Source organism: Dendrobates tinctorius, unplaced genomic scaffold (assembly GCF_039654945.1).
Source record: "Dendrobates tinctorius isolate UK_male_01 unplaced genomic scaffold, ASM3965494v1 ptg000157l, whole genome shotgun sequence".
Lineage (NCBI taxonomy): Eukaryota > Metazoa > Chordata > Amphibia > Anura > Dendrobatidae > Dendrobates > Dendrobates tinctorius.
In genome coordinates this window covers 11,449,565-11,469,117 of record NW_027361824.1, presented here as the reverse complement: position 1 = coordinate 11,469,117, position 19,553 = coordinate 11,449,565, and the positions used below count along the sequence as shown (strand labels likewise).

The following is a 19,553-nucleotide window of genomic DNA, read 5'->3' as shown; positions in this document are numbered from 1 at the left end:
ACAAAGAAAATAACACAGTACCTACAGTCAAATATGGAGGAGGTTCAAAGAGGTTTTGGGGTAGTTTTGCTGCCTCGGAAACTGGGTACCATGACTGAAATCTGGAAATTACCAAAGAATTTTGGGTGGCAATGTAGTGCCTAATGTCAAAAGGCTGGGTTTGCGTCTTAGATCGTGAGTCTTCAAGCAGGACAATGACCCCAAACATACTTCCAGAAATGGATGGGTCTTAAAATTGCTGTTGGGAGAAGGGGCCTTCACGTATGAGAGACCTGGAGCAGTTTTGTAAAAGAGTCATCCAAAATTCCAGCTCAGAGGTGTAAGGAGCTTTTGGAAGCAATTGATTGCAGTTATTCCGAAGGGTGTGCATCCAAATGTTAAACTAAAGTTTTAGGGTGCACACAATTTTGTCCGGCCCATCTTTGAAGTTTTGTGTGAAAATTTTGTCCAGTTTACCATTTTGTTGTGTTGCAACACACAAGAAATGGACGTGTGTAACTGCAATAATTTTCTAGTGCAATGTCAAGGGTGCCAATACTTTTTTTTTTTTTTTCTAATTCTATGAAATTCTTTTTTTTTTTTTCTTCTCTGCAGATTCAGATCTGGGCAGGGATCTGTCAGGACCAGAAGTGTGGGATCGCAGAGTATCTGGATAACGATGGAAACTGTGCGCCTTGTAGAAAATGCCCCCGGGGGCAGGAGCCAGATGGGGTAAGCCCACCCTCCATGTCATTCTTCATAGTGACATCATATTTACATCATTACCCAGTGAATTATAATTCGGGGCCTTTTTAAACCGTTTCTCCGGAATCGCTCACTTGCGATATTATTGGCGCCCTCCTCTCACAACGTGACTCTGCCAGGCGGCGGGCATGAGTGGCATTTCTGTTCATCACCATTTTAGTAATCACAGCAACAGGTGACCCCCGCTGTATCTATTGGGAGGGTTTGTCGACTCGACGTACGTCTGTGCGTGTTCCATCGCCTTCTCTTTCCTCCGCCAGGTCTGCGGCTTTGGCACGGGCGGTGGTGTTGGCTGCCGGGTTTGTGCCCCTGGGATGTTCTCCAGCCGTTTAGGCATGTCGCCCTGCGCTATGCACACACAATGCGATAAGAAGAAGAGGATCCATATGAGTGCAGGCACGGCCCGTACCGACACGGCCTGTGGAGCATGCCTGCCAGGGTACGTGCACTTTTTTGGGGGGGGTATGTAGCGTATACGATGTGATGGCGGCCGGCAGTAAGTGTCTTGTCTTCCTTATGCCAGGTATTTTCCTCTGGTTGCTAATAGTGCAAACACTTGTGTCGCGTGCTGGCTGGCGCCCCCCGACACCGTGGGATGTGAAGGTGGGTTCCCGCGTTCAGTGCATTGTAACGTGCACGTTGTAGTAGGGCAGAGGGGGGTAACTCTTCTCCCCATAGCCACTTCGGGGTCCCAGTAATTGCTCTGTACTAAAGCCGACAAGTGCACTGTAATGGGGAGCAGCATTAAGGTGCTGCAGCCTTTTACTTCCTCCCTGCTGTTGATATTGCTATAACACCCTTTAGTGCTGTACAGTCCTGTGATCACAGCAGCATCTGCACCATTTCAAGCAGTCAGACATTAGACGTGTCCCTTAAGTGCAGTGTTCGCCAGTAATACCAGTCTCTCCATGGAGGAGAAAACTGCAAAATAAGATTGAAGAGCACTGATTAGTTAATTTTTTTTTTTTTTTTTTTTTCTAAATTTCTGCATTGGCGGGATGCCACCATCTCTGAAACTACTTATATTTTGTTTAAATTTTGCATTTTTTTTTTTTTAATTTTTTTTTTTAATTGTGTGTGTGTGGTGGGGGGGTGATATGACTTTTTATTTTTTTTACTGTATTCATTAGTCCCTTTAGGGGGACTTAAAGCTGCGATCATCTGATGATAAATCTAAAGAATTGTGTTTCAAGATTCTGTTTTCTGGCGGTGTGTGGTTTTTTTGTTTTTTTTTTTTTTTTTTAGTCCCTTGAGATTCCCTCATTCTTCCAGATATAAGGGGAGGACAAAACACACCATTAAAGGGAACCTGTCACCGTGAAAATACAGTTTTAGTCTGAAGGCTCCGTGTTATAGAGCATGGAAGCTTTGTCGTTTGACATAGTTTTGTGATAAAATATCCAGCGTGACCTGCGCTTGGATGTGTGGTCCTATCAGAGATTGCCATCGATATTTGTAGTGACTGTCTGATCCCCTCCCAATTTACAACAGGACTTTTACAACAGGACACGTGGCAGAGATTGGAGGCTTCTGATCTTTATTTCTGTTGTGAATCCACACATGGATTGGCTAAAATTTGTGGGACTAATTTTTTTTTTTTGTGAAGCCAATAAAAGTTAATTTACAACAAATTGTAGTGTATATGAAAAAAAAAAAAAAAGCCTAAATGCAGGTGCGGATTACGTGTAAATTCCTGACAGCGTGAGCCAACCCTGTAGGAAGCTCGGTAATTGTAGCACAATTTCCCAGAGAAGCATGCGTGGCCTATAAGTCTCCTCACTCTGACATGCCAGGCCTGGCTTGTCACTCTCCAGGAGACCCTAATACATAGGCGGAATTTAATACCATGAATGCCGTTATTCACAAAGCTTTTTTTAGGTTCCAGAGTAGAAAAAATTAAGTTCAAAATTATGATGGTGGTTTTTTTTTTTTTCTCTTCAGGACAAAGAACACTAAGAAACCGTTCTCCAGGAACATTAGAGGCTGCCAATAACCAAGAGCAAAAACCCACCCAAAATGGCACACACAAAGGGGTCCCGGAGGAGTCCGGAGCTCAGTACGCAGTGCTGGCCATCGTCCCTGTCTTCTGCATGATGGGGCTGGCCGGAATATTACTGTGCAACGTCCTAAAAAAGAAGGGATATCGCTGCACCTCTCAGAAGGTGGAAGAGGAGGCCGAGGCCGCACCGGAGAAGGACGGTGAGTACCGGATACCTCACAGGTGTCTTACATCCAGAAGTCTGAATGTTTTGGAATTTATTTTTTTTTTCCTTTGCCGTTTTAAAAGTGAAATTGTGTGAATGTTGCAGCCGAGGCTCGATGTGCTCCGCACCTTGCTGGGTACATGTGTGACGTCAAAGCGGGAATTGCACCGTGTGCCAAACCACAGGCGTGCGTTCCCTCGATGGGGCTGAGGCTCTCCAAGGAGCTGAGAACCATCCTAATTATCCTCCGTACCACTCCTCCCGTCTACAGCGATTCCGTCTCCTCCAAGTTCTTCAATGAATAAAAAAATCTTTATGATGGGGAAGTTTTGGTCTAAAAAAAAGTTTCCACGTTCGTTACACTGAGTCTGTCTGGGTCCTTCCATCCCCCGCTGCCGCGACGTCTGCTGTCCTCATTGACCTCATCCCAGAAGACCTAAATCACCAATTGGTCCTCATCCATCTGCATTAATGTCCACCCGCCCCCCTCCTGGACCTCCGGGGTCCACGATTAGTTGTTTCCATGGAGACTAATTGTTTTTTTTGTCTTCTGATCGTTACTTGCTACAATTAATAAATCCCAGTTGACTCTTCCATCTGTCTGAGTCCATGGCGGTCATCGACGGCTGCGGAGGATTCATTCCGTCTTTCTCCCCCCGCCTTAGGTAATATTCTGTTAGAGGAGAATGGGAACGAAGACACCATCGGGGTCCTTGTGCGTCTGATCACCGAGAAGAAAGGTTTGTAGAGTGAAGCACAAAAGCTGAACACAAAATTTTTGTTTTTAGATGCCTTTACGCTCTCTTACCACTGTTTAAAAAAAACAGTCAATTTTTCACCTTGAATATTAAGTGTGGATATTTTATATTAATTTACCTTCCAGAAAACGCTGTGGCTTTGGAAGAACTGCTGAAGGAATATCAGACCAGGCAGATATCCGCAACGGGTAACAAGTCACCTGAAAAGTGAGTTTCTTGGCAGCAAAACTTTTCCTACTGCACCCCCGCAGGAGAAATAAAGTATTACACCATATGGGTCCTCCAGGGTTTGATATGCTGCGTTTTTGGGCTAATTGATGAAGGTCCAGACTGCGCTTCACCTTCTTCTTAGTATTTCCTAACTAGTTACTTGAAAAAGTAGTTTTAACCCTGATAACCCCTTTAAGGACACTGCCTGTGTTTCTCGCCCCTTTCACCAAGCAGATAGTGAGGCGTCCATTATTGCTACGTAATGGCCGCCTGTAGGTTCAATTAGAGAGGAGGTGAAAATGGATCACATTGAGCTCCTGTTGTCAGCAGATTACCGAGACCTTTATTATATGACCGCCACCCAACCGGCGTCATTGAGCCTCAATTTTACTCACGCCCTCCGAAATCTGACGGTAGACACAATACGTGCAGTTCCGCAGAGCCGACGGCGCCGTCTACGCCTCCATTCCTGACTTGTGACTGTTAGTGGTGACTTTTTGCATAAAAAGAAAAACGTAAATGTCCAGGACCAAATGTTCAACGTGGGACTCTGTCCTTCGTTATCCGACGTTGTAACTCTGCTTTTATCTTCCTTCTTCCAGCAAACCTCACCTTCTGCCCCAGATGCCGAACCTGTGCAAACACCAACATCACCTGCACACGGTCCAGGGCCCGCCGTCGTCCCGAACCTGCTGCACTCGCTGCAGCCAGAAGAAGTGGCCCGAAGTCATATCCCCTCCGCAATCCGTGGTGGCTTCTGCCAGCAATGGTAAAAGTGCCAGGACCTCCGCTAAGGCTGCCGTAGGAGAGATCACCATCCTCTCGGTGGGCAGGTAAGGGGATCCCGGGAGCGGATTACTGCGGCATGATCACCAAACAAAGGCGCCGTGCATTAGATAAGTGTGGCTGCTTTCTCCGAAGATCAGGGCCAATTGTGTCCACAGGTTGTCGTTATCTGCCGACTCCAGCGCTGAGCCGTATCTTTCCTGGCAGATGATGGCTGATTTAATCAGCCATCATGTGCCTTAGCATCCGCTGGTGCAGCAGAGCGCGCGGCTATCAATTTATTAAATGGCGCTGTCAATCTCCGATAGGGACACGCCTCATTCCACGCTTCCATCGGCGTCCCAGTGACGTGACCCCAGGGAACTGATGGGTCGCTATGACATCCAGGGATCTGCTGAAGACCCCTGGGCCTGTTGTTATTACGATCAATGAAAGTCGGCATTCATTGATCATGATTTTTCTCTATACATAGCAGGACTCAAGCACTGCTCTCTATATAGCACAGGCGATCAGATGATCGCAGCTTTAAGTCCCCCTACGTGGACTAATAAAATATAGTAAAGGGTGTAAAAAAAAAAAAAAAAGTAAAAATATGACAAAAAAAAACTTACAAGTTCAAGTCGCCCCATAGAAAAAATACACTTATTTGGTACCAGAAATGTCCAATCTATCAACGTATAAAATAATCCAAACGGTAAACGTTGTAACAAGAAGGAAATAAAACCCCAGACTAGAAGACTTTCTGTCCGCCACAACATTGCAATAAGAGGTAATCAACCTCATCTACCCCAATATGGCATCTGTAAAAATGGCAGCTGAAGGCGCAAAAAATGAAGCCCTCACCCAGACCCTGAAAGATGAAAGTGTTACGGGTCTGGGAAAATGGCGACAAACACAAATGAATAAATTATAATATTTAAAAAATATATATCGGACATCAGATTCTTACTGCAATTTAACAATTAACGTAATTCCTTTTCGACTCTCGTTTGACCCCTCAGGTTCCGTGTTGCCCGTATACCAGAGCAAAAGCCAAATCCCCCGGAAATGAAGGCCCTTTCTGACCTCTGTGTCAGGGACGTCCCGTGTCTTCCTCAAAATGACGTCCCTGAGCAAAGGGTGCTGCTGTCTAACACTGTGCGGGCCAAGAACCGGAGTCTAGAAGATACCAGCAAGTTGGAGGTAAGATCCCTGCATCCAGGAGGTATTGTCAGAGCATGCTGGGACTTGCAGTGCAGCAAATAATAAAAAAAATGCAAGTTCTATCTTTTGGAGCCCCTATAAGCTCGGCGTGCTGCCTCTGTGTTCTCATTTTAAAAGCCATAAGGTGAAAAGTGGGCATTGTTTTGCTCTTATTTTATTCCCGCTGTTCTTCTGAGTGGTCCACCGTTTTGCTATTTAAAACTCCGCCATACAACTAAGAGAGATGGAATTTTTTATTTAGTGAATAATTTTATGCTCTTGGGGGGTGTGACTCATGGGGTAATTATGCAGAGCCGCCTAAAGACCCACCCCAGAGGAGCCAATCAGCCACTCTCCATTGTAAAGACCCAAACTAAAAAGGCATGTATTTCTAGAGTCATATGGTGGGTAAAACAAAACACTGAATAAACGGGAGAGCAGCAGGAATAAAGTAAGGGCAAAAATCTGGTGACAGCCCCCATTAATAATATCTCATGGAGATGTCACACATCATCCCTTAATTTTTTTTCATCCCTCGGCTAAGCAACAGAAATCTTTGGAAAATTAGAGGATGTGTCCCATTTGGCGCAGTGAATGGAGAATGTGTCTGGTTCAGTGTGGTATATGGAGGATCGAGGGTGCAGTATATGGAGGATGGTTCCCGTCTGGCTCAGTATATGGGGGATGGGTCCCGTGCGATGTAGTACATGGAAGATGGGTCCCCTCTGGCTCAGTATATGGAGGATGGGTCCCGTGGAGTGTAGTATATGGAGGATGGGTCCCGTCTGGAACGGTATAGTATATGGAGGATGGGTCCCCTCTGGCTCAGTATATGGGGGATGGGTCCCATGTGGTGTAGTACATGGAGGATGGCTGGTTCAGTATATGGAGTATGGGTCCCGTAGGGTGTAGTATATGGAGGAAGGGTCCTGTCTGGCACAGTATAGTATATGGAGAATGGGTGGGACAGTATAGGGAGGATGGGTCCCGTCTGGCTTAGTATATGGGGGGTGGGTCCCGTGCAGCGTAGTACATGGAGGATGGCTGGTGCAGTATATGGAGTATGGGTCCCCTCTGGCTCAGTATATGGGGGATGGGTCCCATGCGATGTAGTACATGGAGGATGGGTGGTGCAGTATATGGAGGATGGGTCCCGTCTGGAAAGGTATAGTATATGGAGGATGGGTCCCCTCTGGCTCAGTATATGGGGGATGGGTCCCATGCGATGTAGTATATGGAGGATGGCTGGTGCAGTATATGGAGTATGGGTCCTGTGCGATGTAGTATATGGAGGATGGGTCCCGTGGGGTGTAGTATATGGAGGATGGCTGGTGCAGTATATGGAGGATGTGTCCCGTCTGGAACGGTATAGTATATTGAGGATGGGTCCCCTGTGGCTCAGTATATGGGGGATGGGTCCAGTGCGTTGTAGTACATGGAGGATGGGTGGTGTAGTATATGGAGGATGTGTCCCGTGCGGTGAAGTATATGGGGGATGGGTCACGTGGGGTGTAGTATATGGAGGACGGGTCCCGTCTGGCACAGTGTAGTATATGGAGGATGGGTGGTGCAGTATATTGAGGATTTACCCCGTGAGGTGTAGTATATGGAGGGTGGGTCTCCTCTGGCACAGTATAGTATATTGAGGATGTGCCCCGTCCCGGTGTAGTATATGGAGGATGGGTGGTGTAGTATATGGAGGATGTGTCCCGTACTGTGTAGTATATGGGGGATGGGTCCCCTCTGGCACAGTATTTTATATGGAGGATGTGCTTCGTACGATGTAGTATATGGAGGAAGAGTGGTACAGTACTGTATATGGCGGATGGGTCCCGTCTGGCACAGTATAGTATATGGAGGATGGGTGGTGCAGTATATGGAGGATGTGTCTCATACGGTGCAGTATATGGAGGATGTGTCTCGTACGGTGCAGTATATGGAGGATGTGTCCCGTACGGTGCAGTATATGGAGGATGTGTCCCGTACGGTGCAGTATATGGAGGATGTGTCCCGTACGGTGCAGTATATGGAGGATGTGTCCCGTACGGTGCAGTATATGGAGGATGTGTCCCGTACGGTGCAGTATATGGAGGATGTGTCCCGTACGGTGCAGTATATGGAGGATGTGTCCCGTACGGTGTAGTATATGGAGGATGGGTGGTGCAGTATATGGAGGATGTGTCTCATACGGTGCAGTATATGGAGGATGTGTCTCATACGGTGCAGTATATGGAGGATGTGTCCCATACGGTGCAGTATATGGAGGATGTGTCTCATACGGTGCAGTATATGGAGGATGTGTCCCGTACGGTGCAGTATATGGAGGATGTGTCCCGTACGGTGCAGTATATGGAGGATGTGTCCCGTACGGTGCAGTATATGGAGGATGTGTCCCGTACGGTGTAGTATATGGAGGATGGGTGGTGCAGTATATGGAGGATGTGTCCCATACGGTGCAGTATATGGAGGATGTGTCTCATACGGTGCAGTATATGGAGGATGTGTCCTGTACAGTGCAGTATATGGAGGATGTGTCCCGTACAGTGTAGTATATGGAGGATGGGTGGTGTAGTATATGGAGGATGTGTCCCGTACGGTGCAGTATATGGAGGATGTGTCCCGTACGGTGCAGTATATGGAGGATGTGTCCCGTACGGTGCAGTATATGGAGGATGTGTCCCGTACGGTGCAGTATATGGAGGATGTGTCCCGTACGGTGCAGTATATGGAGGATGTGTCCCGTACGGTGCAGTATATGGAGGATGTGTCCCGTACGGTGCAGTATATGGAGGATGTGTCCCGTACTGTGCAGTATATGGAGGATGTGTCCCGTACGGTGCAGTATATGGAGGATGGGTGGTGTAGTATATGGAGGATGTGTCCCGTACGGTGTAGTATATGGAGGATGAGTGGTACAGTATATGGAGGATGGGTCCCGTCTGGCACAGTATAGTATATGGAGGATGGGTGGTGCAGTATATGGAGGATGTGTCCCGTACGGTGCAGTATATGGAGGATGTGTCCCGTACGGTGTAGTATATGGAGGATGGGTGGTGCAGTATATGGAGGATGTGTCTCATACGGTGCAGTATATGGAGGATGTGTCCCATACGGTGCAGTATATGGAGGATGTGTCTCATACGGTGCAGTATATGGAGGATGTGTCCCGTACGGTGCAGTATATGGAGGATGTGTCCCGTACGGTGCAGTATATGGAGGATGTGTCCCGTACGGTGTAGTATATGGAGGATGGGTGGTGCAGTATATGGAGGATGTGTCTCATACGGTGCAGTATATGGAGGATGTGTCCCATACGGTGCAGTATATGGAGGATGTGTCTCATACGGTGCAGTATATGGAGGATGTGTCTCATACGGTGCAGTATATGGAGGATGTGTCCCGTACAGTGCAGTATATGGAGGATGTGTCCCGTACGGTGCAGTATATGGAGGATGTGTCCCGTACGGTGCAGTATATGGAGGATGTGTCCCGTACGGTGCAGTATATGGAGGATGTGTCTCATACGGTGCAGTATATGGAGGATGTGTCCCGTACGGTGCAGTATATGGAGGATGTGTCCCGTACGGTGCAGTATATGGAGGATGTGTCCCGTACGGTGTAGTATATGGAGGATGGGTGGTGCAGTATATGGAGGATGTGTCTCATACGGTGCAGTATATGGAGGATGTGTCCCATACGGTGCAGTATATGGAGGATGTGTCTCATACGGTGCAGTATATGGAGGATGTGTCTCATACGGTGCAGTATATGGAGGATGTGTCCCGTACAGTGCAGTATATGGAGGATGTGTCCCGTACGGTGCAGTATATGGAGGATGTGTCCCGTACGGTGCAGTATATGGAGGATGTGTCCCGTACGGTGCAGTATATGGAGGATGTGTCTCATACGGTGCAGTATATGGAGGATGTGTCCCGTACGGTGCAGTATATGGAGGATGTGTCCCGTACGGTGCAGTATATGGAGGATGTGTCCCATACGGTGCAGTATATGGAGGATGTGTCTCATACGGTGCAGTATATGGAGGATGTGTCCCGTACGGTGCAGTATATGGAGGATGTGTCCCGTACGGTGCAGTATATGGAGGATGTGTCCCGTACGGTGTAGTATATGGAGGATGGGTGGTGCAGTATATGGAGGATGTGTCTCATACGGTGCAGTATATGGAGGATGTGTCCCATACGGTGCAGTATATGGAGGATGTGTCTCATACGGTGCAGTATATGGAGGATGTGTCTCATACGGTGCAGTATATGGAGGATGTGTCCCGTACGGTGCAGTATATGGAGGATGTGTCCCGTACGGTGCAGTATATGGAGGATGTGTCCCGTACGGTGCAGTATATGGAGGATGTGTCCCGTACGGTGCAGTATATGGAGGATGTGTCCCGTACGGTGCAGTATATGGAGGATGTGTCCCGTACGGTGCAGTATATGGAGGATGTGTCCCGTACGGTGCAGTATATGGAGGATGTGTCCCGTACGGTGCAGTATATGGAGGATGTGTCCCGTACGGTGCAGTATATGGAGGATGTGTCCCGTACGGTGCAGTATATGGAGGATGTGTCCCGGACGGTGCAGTATATGGAGGATGTGTCCCGTACGGTGCAGTATATGGAGGATGTGTCCCGTACGGTGCAGTATATGGAGGATGTGTCCCGTATGGTGCAGTATATGGAGGATGTGTCCCGTATGGTGCAGTATATGGAGGATGTGTCCCGTACGGTGCAGTATATGGAGGATGTGTCCCGTACGGTGCAGTATATGGAGGATGAGTGGTACAGTATATGGCGGATGGGTACCGTCTGGCACAGTATAGTATATGGAGGATGGGTGGTGCAGTATATGGTGGATGTGTCCCATACGGTGCAGTATATGGAGGATGTGTCCCGTACGGTGTAGTATATGGAGGATGTGTCCCATACGGTGTAGTATATGGGGGATGGGTCCCGTACGGTGCAGTATATGGAGGATGTGCTCCGTACTGTGTAGTATATGGCGGATGAGTGGTACAGTATATGGCGGATGGGTCCCGTCTGGCACAGTATAGTATATGGAGGATGGGTGGTGCAGTATATGGAGGATGTGTCCCATACGGTGTAGTATATGGAGGATGTGTCCCGTACGGTGCAGTATATGGAGGATGGGCGTCTCAGTATATGGAAGATGAGTGGTGCAGTATATGGAGGATGGGTTCCCTCTGGCACAGTATTGTATATGGAGGATGTACCCCATGCGGTGTAGTATATGGGGGATGGGTCCCCTCTGGCACAGTATAGTATATTGAGGATGTGCCCCATGCAGTGTAGTATATGGAGGATGGGCGTCTCAGTATATGGAAGATGAGTGGTGCAGTATATGGAGGATGGGTTCCCTCTGGCACAGTATTGTATATGGAGGATGTACCCCATGCGGTGTAGTATATGGGGGATGGGTCCCCTCTGGCACAGTATAGTATATTGAGGATGTGCCCCATGCAGTGTAGTATATGGAGGGTGGGTGGTGCAGTATATGGAAGATGAGTGGTGCAGTATATGGAGGATGGGTTCCCTCTGGCACACTATAGTATATGGAGGATGTACCCCGTGAGGTGTAGTATATGGAGGGTGGGTCCCCTCTGGTACAGTATAGTATATTGAGGATGTGCCCCGTCCCGTTGTAGTATATGGAGGATGGGTGGTGCAGTAAATGGAGGCTGTGTCCCGTACGGTGCAGTATATGGAGGATGTGTCCCGTACGGTGCAGTATATGGAGGATGTGTCCCGTACGGTGCAGTATATGGAGGATGTGTCCCGTACGGTGCAGTATATGGAGGATGTGTCCCGTACTGTGTAGTATATGGAGGATGTGTCCCGTACGGTGCAGTATATGGAGGATGTGTCCCGTACGGTGCAGTATATGGAGGATGTGTCCCGTACGGTGCAGTATATGGAGGATGTGTCCCGTACGGTGCAGTATATGGAGGATGTGTCCCGTACGGTGCAGTATATGGAGGATGTGTCCCGTACGGTGCAGTATATGGAGGATGTGTCCCGTACGGTGCAGTATATGGAGGATGTGTCCCGTACGGTGCAGTATATGGAGGATGTGTCCCGTACGGTGCAGTATATGGAGGATGTGTCCCGTATGGTGCAGTATATGGAGGATGTGTCCCGTATGGTGCAGTATATGGAGGATGTGTCCCGTACGGTGCAGTATATGGAGGATGTGTCCCGTACGGTGCAGTATATGGAGGATGAGTGGTACAGTATATGGCGGATGGGTACCGTCTGGCACAGTATAGTATATGGTGGATGTGTCCCATACGGTGCAGTATATGGAGGATGTGTCCCGTACGGTGTAGTATATGGAGGATGGGTCCCATACGGTGTAGTATATGGGGGATGGGTCCCGTACGGTGCAGTATATGGAGGATGTGCTCCGTACTGTGTAGTATATGGCGGATGAGTGGTACAGCATATGGCGGATGGGTCCCGTCTGGCACAGTATAGTATATGGAGGATGGGTGGTGCAGTATATGGAGGATGTGTCCCATACGGTGTAGTATATGGAGGATGTGTCCCGTACGGTGCAGTATATGGAAGATGTGTCCCGTACGGTGCAGTATACGGCGGATGAGTGGTACAGTATATGGCGGATGGGTCCCGTCTGGCACAGTATAGTATATGGAGGATTGGTGGTGCAGTATATGGTGGATGTGTCCCATACGGTGCAGTATATGGGGGATGGGTCCCGTACGGTGCAGTATATGGAGGATGGGTCCCGTACGGTGCAGTATATGGAGGATGTGTCCCGTACGGTGCAGTATATGGAGGATGTGTCCCGTACTGTGTAGTATATGGAGGATGTGTCCCGTACGGTGCAGTATATGGAGGATGTGTCCCGTATGGTGCAGTATATGGAGGATGTGTCCCGTATGGTGCAGTATATGGAGGATGTGTCCCGTACGGTGCAGTATATGGAGGATGTGTCCCGTATGGTGCAGTATATGGAGGATGTGTCCCGTATGGTGCAGTATATGGAGGATGTGTCCCGTACGGTGCAGTATATGGAGGATGTGTCCCGTACGGTGCAGTATATGGAGGATGAGTGGTACAGTATATGGCGGATGGGTACCGTCTGGCACAGTATAGTATATGGAGGATGGGTGGTGCAGTATATGGTGGATGTGTCCCATACGGTGCAGTATATGGAGGATGTGTCCCGTACGGTGTAGTATATGGAGGATGTGTCCCATACGTTGTAGAATATGGGGGATGGGTCCCGTACGGTGCAGTATATGGAGGATGTGCTCCGTACTGTGTAGTATATGGCGGATGAGTGGTACAGTATATGGCGGATGGGTCCCGTCTGGCACAGTATAGTATATGGAGGATGGGTGGTGCAGTATATGGAGGATGTGTCCCATACGGTGTAGTATATGGAGGATGTGTCCCGTACGGTGCAGTATATGGAGGATGGGCGTCTCAGTATATGGAAGATGAGTGGTGCAGTATATGGAGGATGGGTTCCCTCTGGCACAGTATTGTATATGGAGGATGTACCCCATGCGGTGTAGTATATGGGGGATGGGTCCCCTCTGGCACAGTATAGTATATTGAGGATGTGCCCCATGCAGTGTAGTATATGGAGGATGGGCGTCTCAGTATATGGAAGATGAGTGGTGCAGTATATGGAGGATGGGTTCCCTCTGGCACAGTATTGTATATGGAGGATGTACCCCATGCGGTGTAGTATATGGGGGATGGGTCCCCTCTGGCACAGTATAGTATATTGAGGATGTGCCCCATGCAGTGTAGTATATGGAGGGTGGGTGGTGCAGTATATGGAAGATGAGTGGTGCAGTATATGGAGGATGGGTTCCCTCTGGCACACTATAGTATATGGAGGATGTACCCCGTGAGGTGTAGTATATGGAGGGTGGGTCCCCTCTGGTACAGTATAGTATATTGAGGATGTGCCCCGTCCCGTTGTAGTATATGGAGGATGGGTGGTGCAGTATATGGAGGCTGTGTCCCGTACGGTGCAGTATATGGAGGATGTGTCCCGTACGGTGCAGTATATGGAGGATGTGTCCCGTACGGTGCAGTATATGGAGGATGTGTCCCGTACTGTGTAGTATATGGAGGATGTGTCCCGTACGGTGCAGTATATGGAGGATGTGTCCCGTACGGTGCAGTATATGGAGGATGTGTCCCGTACGGTGCAGTATATGGAGGATGTGTCCCGTACGGTGCAGTATATGGAGGATGTGTCCCGTACGGTGCAGTATATGGAGGATGTGTCCCGTATGGTGCAGTATATGGAGGATGTGTCCCGTACGGTGCAGTATATGGAGGATGTGTCCCGTACGGTGCAGTATATGGAGGATGTGTCCCGTACTGTGCAGTATATGGAGGATGTGTCCCGTATGGTGCAGTATATGGAGGATGTGTCCCGTATGGTGCAGTATATGGAGGATGTGTCCCGTATGGTGCAGTATATGGAGGATGTGTCCCGTATGGTGCAGTATATGGAGGATGTGTCCCGTACGGTGCAGTATATGGAGGATGTGTCCCGTACGGTGCAGTATATGGAGGATGAGTGGTACAGTATATGGCGGATGGGTACCGTCTGGCACAGTATAGTATATGGTGGATGTGTCCCATACGGTGCAGTATATGGTGGATGTGTCCCATACGGTGCAGTATATGGAGGATGTGTCCCGTACGGTGTAGTATATGGAGGATGGGTCCCATACGGTGTAGTATATGGGGGATGGGTCCCGTACGGTGCAGTATATGGAGGATGTGCTCCGTACTGTGTAGTATATGGCGGATGAGTGGTACAGCATATGGCGGATGGGTCCCGTCTGGCACAGTATAGTATATGGAGGATGGGTGGTGCAGTATATGGAGGATGTGTCCCATACGGTGTAGTATATGGAGGATGTGTCCCGTACGGTGCAGTATATGGAAGATGTGTCCCGTACGGTGCAGTATATGGCGGATGAGTGGTACAGTATATGGCGGATGGGTCCCGTCTGGCACAGTATAGTATATGGAGGATTGGTGGTGCAGTATATGGTGGATGTGTCCCATACGGTGCAGTATATGGGGGATGGGTCCCGTATGGTGCAGTATATGGAGGATGTGTCCCGTACGGTGCAGTATATGGAGGATGTGTCCCGTACTGTGTAGTATATGGAGGATGTGTCCCGTACGGTGCAGTATATGGAGGATGTGTCCCGTACGGTGCAGTATATGGAGGATGTGTCCCGTACGGTGCAGTATATGGAGGATGTGTCCCGTACGGTGCAGTATATGGAGGATGTGTCCCGTACGGTGCAGTATATGGAGGATGTGTCCCGTATGGTGCAGTATATGGAGGATGTGTCCCGTACGGTGCAGTATATGGAGGATGTGTCCCGTACGGTGCAGTATATGGAGGATGTGTCCCGTACGGTGCAGTATATGGAGGATGTGTCCCGTACGGTGCAGTATATGGAGGATGTGTCCCGTACGGTGCAGTATATGGAGGATGTGTCCCGTACGGTGCAGTATATGGAGGATGTGTCCCGTATGGTGCAGTATATGGAGGATGTGTCCCGTACGGTGCAGTATATGGAGGATGTGTCCCGTACGGTGCAGTATATGGAGGATGAGTGGTACAGTATATGGCGGATGGGTACCGTCTGGCACAGTATAGTATATGGTGGATGTGTCCCATACGGTGCAGTATATGGTGGATGTGTCCCGTACGGTGCAGTATATGGAGGATGTGTCCCGTACGGTGTAGTATATGGAGGATGTGTCCCATACGGTGTAGTATATGGGGGATGGGTCCCGTACGGAGCAGTATATGGAGGATGTGCTCCGTACTGTGTAGTATATGGCGGATGAGTGGTACAGTATATGGCGGATGGGTCCCGTCTGGCACAGTATAGTATATGGAGGATGGGTGGTGCAGTATATGGAGGATGTGTCCCATACGGTGTAGTATATGGAGGATGTGTCCCGTACGGTGCAGTATATGGAAGATGTGTCCCGTACGGTGCAGTATATGGCGGATGAGTGGTACAGTATATGGCGGATGGGTCCCGTCTGGCACAGTATAGTATATGGAGGATTGGTGGTGCAGTATATGGTGGATGTGTCCCATACGGTGCAGTATATGGGGGATGGGTCCCGTATGGTGCAGTATATGGAGGATGTGTCCCGTACGGTGTAGTATATGGAGGGTGGGTCCCGTCTGTCACAGTATATGGAGGATCTTGGAATGTAACCTGAAACTCCTGTAAGTTGCCGGATTCGGTGGCGGTGTAGTACGAGGCGTCTGACTCCGGTGCCTGCAGGGAGTAATCAATGTGACTCTGACTCTTGTCACCTGTACGGAACTTGCTTCAGGCAAATGAAAGCTGCTGATCGTCCAAAACCAGTTCCCTGCAGAATGTGGCACCGCTCTGTGCAGCGGAGATGACATGGACCTGTGAGATCGTCTGCTAATTAAAGGATAAATCCATCAGCGCTTCCCCACCCAAGAATTCATGTGACGTCTAAACGTTACATTAGATTTCTGCGCAAATGTGTCCTAATAATAGTTTATATTAAAGTGTCTTCTAACACCTGGTTGGGGCAGATGACGGCCGCCGGAGGCGCCTCCATTGCTGCCTGCGATCCGTAATAGTCGTGTTCTCAGCGGTGGGCGGAAACGTTCATTAACGACGGGTTGCGCTTACGACAGAGCGGCGCCTGTTCCAGAGAGTCCTAAATTACTGGCATTGCAGTATTTCACATCAGTGACCGTCTGTACTATTTTTTCCCCATATTTTAATAATTCTAGGCAAATACTTGCAAAAAAAAAAAAAAAAAACAAATACATGGCATGTAAAAGTTTTTGCACCCCTGCTCAGAATAATTACTGTTATTGTGAAAACTTAAGCAAGTTGAAATCATCTCTAAAAGGCCTAAAGTTACAGATGACACATTTCCTTTATATTTTAAGGTAAAAAAAAATATATTTTTATCTTTTGCAAAATAGGATGATGCAAAAGTTTGCACACCCTTGGAGATTTGTGCTCGGATAACTTTGACCAAGGTTTTATACCTTTAATTAGCCTGCTACAGCTATGACTTGTTTGCTATCATTGTTAGGGAAGGCAAAGTGATGTAAATTTTCCAGCTTTATAACCACCCAGCCTCCTCTAACCTTGTGCCAAAAAATAGCAGCCATGGGTTCTTCTAAGCAGCTGCCTAGCACTCTGAAAATGGTGAAGGCCACAGCAGGAAAAGGATATAAGTAGATAGCAAAGTGTTTTCAAGTTGCCCTTTCCTCAGTTTGAAATGTAATAAAGAAATAGCAGTTACCAGGAACAGTGGAGGTTAAGATAAGGTCTGGAAGACCATTGAAAATTTCAGAGAGCTGCTGGTAGGTTTGCTAGTGAGGAAAATTGGAACCCCCGCTTGACTGCAAAAGACCTTCAGAAAGATTTAGTAGACTCTGGAGTTGTGGTACATTGTTCTACTGTTCAGAGACAGCTGCACAAATTCATGGAAGAGTCATTACAAGAAAACCTCTCCTGCATCCTCGGCATAAAATCCAGTATCGGACATCTGCAAAAGAACATCGAAACAAGTCCTGTGTGGATGAGGCTAAAATAGAAGTCTGTGGCCACAATGATCAGAGGTATGTGTGGAGAAAAAAGGGCACAGAATTTCAGGAAAAGAATATCTCGCCAACCAATAAGCATGGGGGTGGATCAATCCTGACTTGGGGGTTGTGTTGCAGCTAATGGCACAGAGAACATTTCACGGATAGAGGGAAGAAGGGTGTCAATGAAATTTAAACAAATTCTTGATACAAAAATAACACCTCCTGTAAAAAAAGCTGAAAGAGGAAGAGGATGGCTTCTACAAATGGATAATGGTCCTAAACACACGTCACAATCCACAATAGACGACCTCAAAAGGCAGAAGCTGAAGGTTTGACAATGGCCCTCACAGTCCCCTGATCTGATCATCATTGAAAGTTTTTTTTTTTTGTTTGTTTTTTTTGCTAGACCTCAAAATAGCAGAGGATGGAAGATGACCCAGGAATCTTACAGAACGGGAGGAATTCTCCAAGGAAGAATGGAGGAAAGACCCTCAAACTAAAAAATAAAACCTCTTGTCTGGCTACTTTCAAAAGGGGGCGCTACTAGGGACTAACTATGCAGGGTGCCCAAACTTTTGCATCTGCCTATTTTTCCTTTTGTATTTTAGGCAAAAAAAACAAACTTGTCTTCTGTAACTTTTGCCCTTTTTTACAGATCATTTCATCGTCACAATAACAGTAAGTTTGACCCAGGGGTGCCTAAACTTTTACATGCCACCGTATCTGTGTCTCATGACAAATGTCATCATGTGGCAATAGCCTAAAAGCTTTAAGGAGGAGGGAAGGTAGAAAAACAAACAAACACGTTTTGCTGTGACAGTGAGTCACGGAAGCTTCGCTAGACTGCACTGATACATTGTAACAAACCGTAGGAGCAGATTCCATCTTTCCATTCCAATAAGCCGTGATAAAATGTGAAAAATAATGAAGACTTGAAAGACCAATTTCTATGATTTCTTCTGCAATGCCCGTGTCTGCATAGATGTAAGTTTTCTTCCTTTTTTTCTTTTTCCAGGACGTTATCTGACTCCGCCGTCCTGCCAGCCCAGCCATTCACCTGCAACAATCCGAGGGTCCTCCTGCTGGTCCCGCGAGGGCCGTCAAGGCAGCACCAGTGCGGAATATGGCAGCGACCCCCGTCTCCTCAGCGCCTCCATTGCTTCATATCACACCTATTTTTCCAAGGACAAAACCATAAAACCTCTTGTGATAGGAAACCAATGCGAATCGGGGCATCTCTGCGAGACCAGTGTGGAGGCCGCCGGGGTCTGAAGGTCGAGCGACAGTTTCTCATGGTCCATTTAGTAATATAGATTATTTATTTTTTAATAATAAGAGACTTTTATCTGTGACCTTTTATCAAGGACTTTTTAGATTCAGGGAATATGGAAATCGAGGTATTTAGGATTGGAGCGGATGCGGCGCCCCCTGGTGTCCATCGTCCATCTTTAAACGCTACAGACTTTTGTTGCTGCTACTTTTCCCTTTTTAAAAAAAAAAAAATAAAAAAATTCTAAATTCATATTTTTAATACTAATCTGGAGGAAACAAGGCCTGTGCAATAACTGCGGTCATCTGAGTGACCGGAGGGGCGTTCAACAATGGAGAGCGAGTAATTCTGCAAACTGTGGTTACATTTAAAGGGGTGGTAAATGCATCCATAGCGTATAGGTCATGTACTTGCCAACTTGAAAGTGTGATCCTCACTCTTCTTTGCAGAAAAGCCTTAATAACCTTACTTCTAGGCGCTATATGAGATATTGATATCGTGACTAAATATTCTGGGAATTTGCAGTATTACTTTAAATTAAGCTGGCACATAATAGCCTTACATTTTTTGTGCATTTATTTAAGGTGGTGTGCTCCCTCTAGTGGTGTCTGCACACAACGTATAGAATGTAAAATGAGCTCCCTCTAGTGGTGTCTGCAAGTTTCGTATAGCCTGTAATGGTGGGTTCCCTCTAATGGTGTCTGCAGGCAAGGTATAGAATGTATAATGAGCTCCCTCTAGTGGTGTCTGC

General features: G+C 47.7%; 1 protein-coding gene across 1 annotated transcript in view; it reads left to right on the top strand.

The window, feature by feature from the left end:
* Positions 1 to 19,054, top strand: part of RELT (RELT TNF receptor) — a 40,191-nt gene extending 21,137 nt beyond the window's left edge. Inside the window, exons 3-11 of the mRNA XM_073548572.1 lie at positions 595 to 711; positions 1,005 to 1,183; positions 1,268 to 1,347; positions 2,686 to 2,943; positions 3,614 to 3,688; positions 3,832 to 3,913; positions 4,519 to 4,749; positions 5,704 to 5,884; positions 18,548 to 19,054. Coding sequence (XP_073404673.1) covers positions 595 to 711; positions 1,005 to 1,183; positions 1,268 to 1,347; positions 2,686 to 2,943; positions 3,614 to 3,688; positions 3,832 to 3,913; positions 4,519 to 4,749; positions 5,704 to 5,884; positions 18,548 to 18,559 — 1,215 coding nt within the window. The 3' untranslated portion in view covers positions 18,560 to 19,054. The remainder of the gene's footprint in view (positions 1 to 594; positions 712 to 1,004; positions 1,184 to 1,267; positions 1,348 to 2,685; positions 2,944 to 3,613; positions 3,689 to 3,831; positions 3,914 to 4,518; positions 4,750 to 5,703; positions 5,885 to 18,547) is intronic.
* Positions 19,055 to 19,553: the final 499 nt, after the last annotated feature.